We start from the raw sequence: 10,093 nt of genomic DNA, 5'->3' as shown, positions 1-10,093 counted from the left end.
CAAACTGTTCCCATAAAGATGAAAGGGACAATTGTCCACAATGTTTTGGTGCTGAAGCTTTAAGATTTCCCTTCAATAGAATTAAGGGACCTAGGCAAAATCTAAAAAACAACTCCAAAATATTATATTTCCTCCATCAAACTTTACTGCTGAAACAATGTAGTCAGTATCGTAACATTCTCCTGGCATTTACCAAACCCAGACTTGACCATCAGACACAACATAGAGAAGTGTGGTTCCTTACTCCACAGAATGGTTCTTTTTGCTCCCATGTTCAGAGGCGGTGGCTTTACACCACTTCATCTGACACATCCGGCATTATGTTTGGTGATGTGCAGCCGCTTGGCCATGCAAACCCATGCCATAAAGCTCCTGATGGGCACAAGTTTTGTGCTGACGTTAATGCCAGATAAGCAATAAAACTGTCTGGCACATGCAGGACTAGGGTCTGGTGACTGTAGGTAGGAGAGGTAACGCTGAGATCCCGAAGGGACGTGGATACTTGTGTTGCAAAGTCTGATACAGGCAAGAAGTATGAAGAACTAAGAAAGACAGAGACTGCGCTCACCATCCAACATGTCTTTCATTCATTCATCTGTAGACGTTCGATGGAGGAGGCAGGGGCACTCCGGGACAAGTTGTTTTGCGCGGTCTCGCGATTCTTCCAGCCGGTGTGCCAACCGACACACCGACTAGAAGAAGCCCGAGACCGCGCAAAACAACTTGTCCCGGAGTGCCCCTGCCTCCTCCGTCGAGCACCTACACATGAATAAAAGACAAGTTGGATGGTGAGCGCAGTCTCTGTCTTTCTTTGTTCTTCATAATGCCAGATGAGGTTCTATAGAACGCCCCATTCTATCACTAATGTCTGTAATAGCGACCACATTGGTCGGGGCCGGATATTATACACCTGTGGAAATGGGACTCAATGAGCATTGGTTCCCAATAGCTATGTCTACATAGTATATATTAGGTAATTATTAAGTATGACATGGTGTTAAAAAGCTAAATAATAAGAAAAACACACACACACACAGTCCACACAGCATAAACAACTGTTCAACGTATGGTTTTACTGTAAATGCGTTTTTCACATTCATTGCCATTCATCGTTTTTGTTAAAGTTTATATTTTACAACGCTTCTCTGCTACAAATAGAGATTATCTATGTTTGGATATATACCCAGAAACATTGGGGGGAGATTTATCAAAACCTGTCCAGAGGAGAAGTTGCTGAGTTACCCATAGCAACCAATCAGATCGCTTCTTTCATTTTTGAAAAAGCCTCTATAAAATGAAAGAAGCGATCTGATTGGTTGCTATGGGAAACTCAGCAACTTTTCCTTTAGACAGGTTTTGATAAATCTCCCCCATTGTTTTTAGCATTCGAGCCTTTGTTTAAGAGCTACTTACTTACCATCAATGACACCAGTGGTCACCATTATATAACGTAATATTTAGGCCATGTATTGTGCCATTAGAGTATATGTCAATGCATATGTACACTATGTTGATGATCTTCTTAGGCTGGACATCGATTTGAGACGTATTACATATGACAAGGAAGCTTGGAGCTTTGGGACATAACACCACGCCCCCTCCATTTATGTCTACGGGAGGGGGTGTGGCGGCTGTAGTCGCCAGTCATCCGGCATAGAGCAGAGTTCGCTCCGTGTATGGATGACTGGGGTGCCGTGCCGAGCCAGCGGCGGGACCCCCACAATCAGACATCTTATCCCCTATGCTTACCCCTTTAAGGCCCTTTGATTTGAAAGGAAGCAACCTCAAATAGGTGGTGGTGAAGAGAAAGTTATTTTCTTCTAAAAATTAAGAACCAAAAAACGAAGAAACTCCCCCCCCCCCCCACGGATCATTGCATGGCCTGTAGGACTTCATAGACCAGTTTGACAGTCTCCTCAAGGAAACACAATACCCCCTCTGTATAATGTGGACAATGATCAAGAGCAATGATAAAAGCTGAGATCTTCCACAATGAGTCCTGAAAAAAATAATCAGGGTTGTCCAGATGAGACAACCCCTTGAACTCTGTGGTCAGCTCAACATTGTAAGGGGTTCTGTGGACCAACCAAATATGGCGGCGAGGGTAAAAATGCAAACCACTACTGCCATGCCATTTAATGTGAACTACCATTAGTACAAGCCATATAAGAAGCCATATAATACTCCTGTCCGGGCCCAGTGACACAATCCATTCCCATATAATAGTATAAGTCACAGTATTTATGTTTATTGACCATAACCATCTATTGTATAGGTTGAGTCCTCTCTTATAGTGACATAACAAATTGAAAGATCTTGTAGATGAACACAGACATAAATATACTGGTAGGGAAAGCCATTGTGCCTTAGGCATCTGCCTCTAGTGCCTACCCATTATCCCAGCCAAAAAAACACCACACAGTCATCATTAATTGGTTGGAGATTGGAAATTGCCAAGGACTGATATGGCAACACAATGCTTTGTTCTAATAAAATTACACTCTAACCTAAAATGTCCACCATTGACTTGATATTGCTTCTGTAGGGGCATCTATTTTGCTTCTACAATAGATTTACTTTGAGTAGGTTGTGAAGCAGTCCTTCAGGTAGTCATGACATACTACAGGTGATCAACCGCTGACAACTGGGACCTGTACAAGGAGGAACGTTCTTCCTGATGTGATTTATTAGAGAAGACAAGGAAAAGGAAGTAATGCAATTAATCAAACTTGTCCTTTTTCTTGGGGACAAAGGACACTTTGCTGGCAACAGCAGATCCGACAGCTCCAACTCCACCAGTCACTACAGAAACTCCTCCTTTAACCAGTCCTAAACCAGCAGCCGGCACACTGGTAACAGCGGTCTTTGTCAGCTCTAAGCTCCTGCTTCCCACCCAAGCTACACCTCCGAGAGTGGCCCCGACAGCTCCTCTTGTTATGCTGAATAGTCCTCCTGTGACTCTCCAGATGACACCAACAGGGGGGTCTGGGTGGTCCTTCAGAGAATCTGGGCAAGAATAGAAAAACAAAAAAAAGGCATTATTCAGAGTGATCAAAAACTGCAAGCATAGTCCATAATCTGGTTATCACCAGTTATCTTCTCAACTAGAATAGATGGACCAGTCATTGTGCTAAATACAAGGACACATTACTGCAGACACTGGCTATACTGGTTAGTCTAATTTAACAACAATGGGGGAGATTTATCAAAACCTGTGCAAAGGAAAAGTTGACCAGTTGCCCATAGCAACCAATCAGATCGCTTCTTTCATTTTGCAGAGGCCTTGTTAAAAATGAAAGAAGCGATCTGATTGGTTGCTATGGGCAACTGGGCAACTTTTCCTCTTCACGGGTTTTGATAAATCTCCCCCAATATTGTCAAATTGTCAATTCTTGGCATTGCCCGGTCTTCCTATCTAAACCTTGTGGGAGAGGAAAAGCAATAATAATGCTCTCAGTCTAATTTCCTGTCTTCATATCCCGTCCTTATATCCTGACTTCATATCTCGACCTCATATCCCAATCTCACATCCTGTCCACACATCCCGTCATCACATCCCGACTTCACATCCCGACTTCACATTCCGACCTCACATCCCGTCATCACATGCCGACTTCACATCCCGTCATCACATCCCGACTTCACATCCCGACCTCACATCCCGTCCTCACATCCCGACCTCACATCCCGTCCTCACATCCCGACCTCATATCCCGTCCTCACATCCCGCCCTCATATCAGGTTCTCATATCCCGTCCACACATCCAGTCATCATATCCCGTCCTTATATTTCGTCCTCATATCCCGTCCTCACATCCCGTCCCCATATCCCGCCCTCATATGCCGTCCTCACATCCCGTCCTCACATCCCGACCTCATATCCCGTCCTCACATCCCGCCCTCATATCAGGTTCTCATATCCCATCTCCATATCCTGTCCACACATCCCGTCCCCATATCCCGTCCTCATATCAGGTACTCATATCCCGTCTCCATATCCTGTCCACACATCCCGTCATCATATCCTGTCCTCATATCAGGTTCTCATATCCCGTCCATACATCCAGTCATCATATCCCGTCCTTATATTCCGTCCTCATATTTTGTCCTCATATCACCTCCTTATATTCTGTCCTCATATCACCTCCTCATATCCTGTCCACACATCCCGTCCTCATATCAGGTCCTCATATCCCGTCCCCTGTTGCCCGAGAGGAATGCAATCAGGAGATGTACTTGAAGTCCCATAGACTTGCATGGGTCTTCAGACAAAAAAAAAACACCCTTGCAAATGGGATGGGTTAGGTTTTATTTAACTCTACTATATAACCTCCCACTAACTCCAACATTTATAATAATTTAATGGAATTTAGCATTTTCCCCTATGTGTTCTGATTTTCCTATAAGGATCTCAGTACAGACGCAATTATTACAAATGTAAAGTAACAAACATTCGGGACCTAACTATGCAAAACCCCGGTCATTCGTGAACCGGATCAATAAAACAGCCTGGCGTTGTGTGCTAATGGCTTACTCACTAACAAACTGTGATCAATGACATTCTCCTGGATTATCTGCAGTAGATCAATCCGATTTTACTGTTAGGCTTTGCTGTGATATATAAATGGTGAATAACCTTCACATATCTATCTAACAACACCTATCAGTGTATGGATGGATGGCGGCCATTAGTGGATATACAAAATGTGTCATACCAAGATAACTGAAGATAGAAAAAAAAGTCTCTTGTTAAATAGGCACTCTCATTAAAGGGGCACTCTCATTAAAACTATTTATTGCTATTACACTCCTTATGGTAAACAAAGAATATTTCTAATATACTTTGTTTAAAAAAAATTAAGTTTTCTGTGTTTTATTTGTGCTTAAAAAAGCTCAAGAGCACATTTCCCCCATCTTATACACAGACTTAGGACCGAAGTCCAAACACAGGAAGTGCAGCCTGGAGTGCAGCCGGGGGGGGGGGGGGGGGGGGATCCAACCAAAAGCCTATGGCAGTTCAGTGTGAGAGGAGCTATGATTGGATGAGGCTGGACCCCCCCCTCAGCACTCCAGGCTGCACTTTCTGTGTTTGGACTTCAGTCCTAAGTCTGTGTATGAGATGGGGGAAATGTGCTCTTGAGCTTTTTTAAGCACAAATAAAACATAGAAAACTTCATTTTTTTTAAACAAAGTATATTAGAAATATTTTTTATTTACCCTAAGGAGTGCAATATCAAAAATTTGTTTTAATGAGAGTTACCCTTTAATAAAGTGTCTAAGGAACCCCTTTTGACCTACAAACCTTTTAAGACACAAAAACAAGAAACAATTTTGCCATCATGCAAATGCCGTATACTTCAGTCATAACCAGGATCACACGTACATGATCCAAAGGGTCTAAAACATTTTTGAAATGTTGACGTAAGGACATCCAGGGGCCAAACACTTTTTGAAACCACCATCTTAGACACTAACAGAGACTGACTTGAGGCACGAAGTAGATTTCCATTCAGGGTGGTCCTAGTAGAAGAAATCCAGTTTGCATGCCCTATTGGGGCATAAGGTTACCTTATGCAAGAGTGGTCCCCAACCCAGTTCTTAAAGGGGTACTCCACTGGCCAGTGTTCGGGACACTTAGTTCCGAACGCTGTGAGCGCACACTGCGGGAGTCGACCATGCCCCCTCTTGACGTCATGCCCCCTAAATGCAAGTTTATGGGAGGGGGCATGGCGGCCCTCCCATAGACTTACATTGAGGGGGCATGACGTCAAGAGGGGGCATGGTCGACCCCCGCAGTGTGCGCACACAGCGTTCGGAACTAAGTGTCCCGAGCACTGGCCAGTGGAGTACCCCTTTAAGGCCACCAACATTCCAAGTTTTTGCAGTTACTCCATTGGACTAGAACAGGGAATGACATCAAATCCTGGACTGTTGATGGACCTTGAGGACTGGGTTGGGGACCTCTCATATACAAGATATATCATACAAGAAGAAAGTCCAGCACAGCATGTAAAACATGAATACAGAAAGACCTCCAGCTCCTAGATACGTAGCAATTTCAAACTTTATTCAACAGCTTGTAAAAACAAATCATTGTTAGAGCCGATGCGTTTCGGACAGTAATCGTCTACCACTTACCAGTGATGTGTTTTTTTTTTTACAAGATGTTCAATAAAATTAGAAAATTTTTACAAATATAGAGCAGTCTCAAAAGCCACTGCACAGGGCTTCTCCCAGTCTGAAGGGCTTAGTAAAACCATGTGACTGGGTGCAATAAAATACCACAAAGGGCGCTGCAGGAAAAATGTCTGTCTGGGTCTCTACAGATTTTTCTTCAGGGCTGGTGCAAGGTTGGGGGATGTCTCTGGGCAAAAAGATTGTTGAAGGCCACCATTCTAGAACCTCTCCTGAGCTCCTATCACAGCCAAATATAGGAGAGATGGCTGCAAATGTGTCTGACTTGTAGGAGTTTAAGGGAGTACTTTGGGATACAAAAACTTATCCCCTATCTTATGGATAAGGGATAAGTGTCAAATTGTGGGAGGTCTGACCGCTGGGAAGGACCCCCCACGATCTCCCCCTCCTGTAGGGGTCTCAGGCTTTCCTTTTAAATGCACAAAGTGATTGCTGACACTCCTCCTCCATGCAGCTCTATGGGAGACTCTCGTGTAGCGCTCCTGCTCTCCCATAGAGATGCATTGAGAGGCTTTGTGCGTTGGCCGACACACCCCATTCAAGAGGAGAGCCGGGGCCCCGTACAAGAGATCGTGGGGGGTTCCAACGGTTGGACTCCCCCATGATCTGACAATTTTTCCCTATCCTCAGGATAGGGGCTAAGTTTTTAAATCCCGGAGTGTGGAAGAAATGTGTGATATCATCATGTCCATATGGAGGAACTGTGTGATATCATCATGTCCATATGGAGGAACTGTGTGATGTCATCATGTCCATATGGAGGAACTGTGTGATGTCATCATGTCCATATGGAGGAACTGTGTGATGTCATCATGTCCATATGGAGGAAATGTATGATGTCATCATGTCCATATGGAGGAACTGTGTGATGTCATCATGTCCATATGGAGCAAAATCTCTAAGGAATGTGTCCAGCACTTTGTAGAAAGAATGCCACGAAAAAGGGGGGGAGGGTTCGACCCAGGACTATTAAAGTGGACCTAATAATGTGGCCAATGGGTGTAGATGTGGCCACCTATTTATGGCTGGATAAGACCATCAGGGAGGGTAGGTTGTAGAGAATGTGCCCTAGAGAACGCACCCTTTGTGCCCTTACTATAATCTAACCCTGTTCCCTTATTATTGAGGAGGATTCGGCCCTTGGACCTTTAGTCATCGACGATTGTTGTTCTCGGATGTTTTTGAGGCTGCAGCATATACTGCCAGAATTTATCTTCCGGAAGCAGAGAATACATAAAGAGGAGATATGACTGAAAGATGAAAACAGACATTTTAAAGTTTCATGTAAGTAATGTGTATTTATACAAATGGATATTTTATACGAATTCACGTAACTTCAAAGAAGTCTTCCTCTTGCTGACGGGAACGGCAAAGATGATGTTGGTGGCAAAATATTATGTAATACTGACAGCAAGGAAAATACTTTGATAATGAAACTGATGTATGGGGGAACGGGGGGGGGGGGGGGCATTTCAAAGGGGGAGAATTAAATGAGAAAAGAAAAGTGAAATGAAAAATATTGTAGGGAAATAGGAAAGTTTCAAAACCGCCAGTCCACCCTTACGCTTATTTTGTCAAATGCTAAGTCTATATTTTAAGAGTAACTCCGAGACTGCTGAACTCCAGTCTAATCCGCAGAACAAACACTACTAAGATATTCAGAGTCTACATCCATTACCGTCTGGTACAGAGCATAAAGAAGGGTGAAGGATTCAACTCCAGTTCTATTCATGTGCCACTCTGCAGCCACCATCAGCATTTATCCTAAAGTGTACCTGTCGTTAACAAAAACTCCAAAGCACTGAATGACAAACCAAGTGATCAACAGATAGAAGGTATTTGTGAGAAAACTATAGGTGCTAGACACATAATTATATGTACAGGATCAGAATTAGGTACTGAGAAGCCTATAACCTTCTTTTTTTTTTTGGTGGGATATGACAGGTACACTTTAACATATTGTAAACAAAGAATGATGACAGCGCAGCACTCACCCTTGATAGTGGTTTATTCAGATCAACGATACACAGGAAAGTGAAGATCCGCAGTACAGTGGGGTCCGGGGGGGGGGGGGGGGGGGGGAGAACAGGAATGAGGACTCAATGGAGTCCTTGCGGCAACGTTTCGCGGCAAAAACCGCTTGTCACCAAGCGGTTTTTGCCGCGAAACGTTGCTGCAAGGACTCCATTGAGTCCTCATTCCTGTTCTCCCCCCCCCCCCAGACCCCACTGTACTGCGGATCTTCACTTTCCTGTGTATCGTTGATCTGAATAAACCACTATCAAGGGTGAGTGCTGCGCTGTCATCATTCTTTATTTACACTATTTTGCATCTCTGTCTATTGCTGCATTCTATTTTTTCTATTCTAATATTCTATTTTTCCAATACACTTTAACATATGTTCTCTGCTTTGGACAACCCCTACTTATGTGGGATCCCTTGAAGAAAAAAGAGATCACAGCGATCAGTTGGAGAAACCCGCTAATAAGTTTTTCTTTTGACTGCATCGCCACCACCAGGAAAATGTATCATTACACCTTTCCCATTCAAATCAAAGAGTTGACAGGACAGGTTCTACTGAGATAGAGAGAAAATCTAGTCAAGAGATAAGACGATAAGAGATAACATACATATGGGCCTTTTTACACTGGACAATTCCTATAACCAGGATTAGCTGGGATCACTATTACCTATGGATCACTCTCTTTCTATAGAGCAAAAATACACCTGATCTAGGAACATTGCTCTAGTCCCTTTTTCTAGTGATTTTCCTTTACTTGTTGCCAGCATGTTCTGCAGGATGCTGCCTGGTAAATAGTGCTGGGCTACATCGCTGCCAAGGGAGGTGAAGCGGTGTTCTTCTTCAGGTGTTACCCTCATCCACCACATAGCAATTAAGTCTGGAAAGATCAAAGAGGCTTCTTGCTGGAGGATCAAAGACTTGACTGTGGGAGGAACATGTGTCAGTAAAAGCTGCTGTAGCCAGGCGGTGTTTAGCAAAAGAAGAACCTAAACACTTAGGAGGTGCCACCTCCTGTACACACCGTTTGACCCATGAAATTCAGTGCCGCCTCGTCTTACCAAGAATCACTTCACGGCTAATGCCTCTCTACTGCGTTCTTGTTTAAGTTGTAGTAAAAAGCCACCACACAGCCAAACATTAATGATTAGCGGGTAAAGGACAATAAATATTAGAGCAAATGAATTACGCTAAAAGGGGTAATCCACCATAAGATGATTTTAGTATTTATCTGCCAGATAGTAATGGACATAATTTGGATGGATCCATGCATGTCTTGGGGCTAAATGGTTATGTCCACCAAACGCTGCTACTTTCTTATTGTGAAATGGCTATTTCCCAGAATCTCTTGTTTGTAAGTGTGAGGTCACTTTTCTCCCTCCCACACATTAGTTACCCCACCCATTGCAGCACAGCTGAGCTGCCTTGCATGCTGTCCTTGAAACTACAATACCCGGCATCCCTATGGATAATGATCTCCCTCTTACCAAGCGGTGGCTTCCCCCAATGAAGCTCAGACAGGCTCCCTTTCAACGTCTGACTAGTGATGTATCGGGCCACACTGTAACCTAGACCTAGCAGTAGAGACTATTTTGAGCTGGTTTAGTCATATTTTAAAGGGTACTTTGCCCCTAGACATCTTATCCCCTATTCAAAGGATAGAGGATAAGATGTCTGATCCTGGGGGTCCTGCCACTGGGGACACCTGCGATCTCCCTGGTGCACCCGGTGTTTGTTGAGAGCGTCGGGTGCAGCGCCGGAGGCTCGTGACGTCAAGGTCACGCCCCGCTCGTTACGCCCCCTCCCATAGACTTGCATTGAGGGGGCATGGCCGTGACGTCACAAGTGGGGCATGACTGTGACATCACGAGCCTCCGC

The 10,093-nt window shown here is 44.1% G+C and overlaps 1 protein-coding gene across 4 annotated transcripts in view; it reads right to left on the bottom strand.

Moving 5' to 3' along the window:
* Window positions 1–2,220: 2,220 nt before the first annotated feature.
* The window catches only part of LOC130277195 (transmembrane protein 263-like), a 232,323-nt gene continuing 224,450 nt past the window's right edge, over window positions 2,221–10,093 (bottom strand). For all 4 annotated transcript variants that reach the window (XM_056527604.1, XM_056527605.1, XM_056527603.1 and 1 more), the window contains one exon: window positions 2,221–3,006. In XM_056527604.1, coding sequence (XP_056383579.1) covers window positions 2,720–3,006 — 287 coding nt within the window. In that variant the 3' untranslated portion in view covers window positions 2,221–2,719. The remainder of the gene's footprint in view (window positions 3,007–10,093) is intronic.

This window comes from Hyla sarda, chromosome 6 (genome assembly GCF_029499605.1).
Source record: "Hyla sarda isolate aHylSar1 chromosome 6, aHylSar1.hap1, whole genome shotgun sequence".
Classification (NCBI taxonomy): domain Eukaryota; kingdom Metazoa; phylum Chordata; class Amphibia; order Anura; family Hylidae; genus Hyla; species Hyla sarda.
The sequence above is the reverse complement of the archived record's forward strand: the minus strand, read 5'-3'. Positions and strand labels throughout refer to the sequence as shown.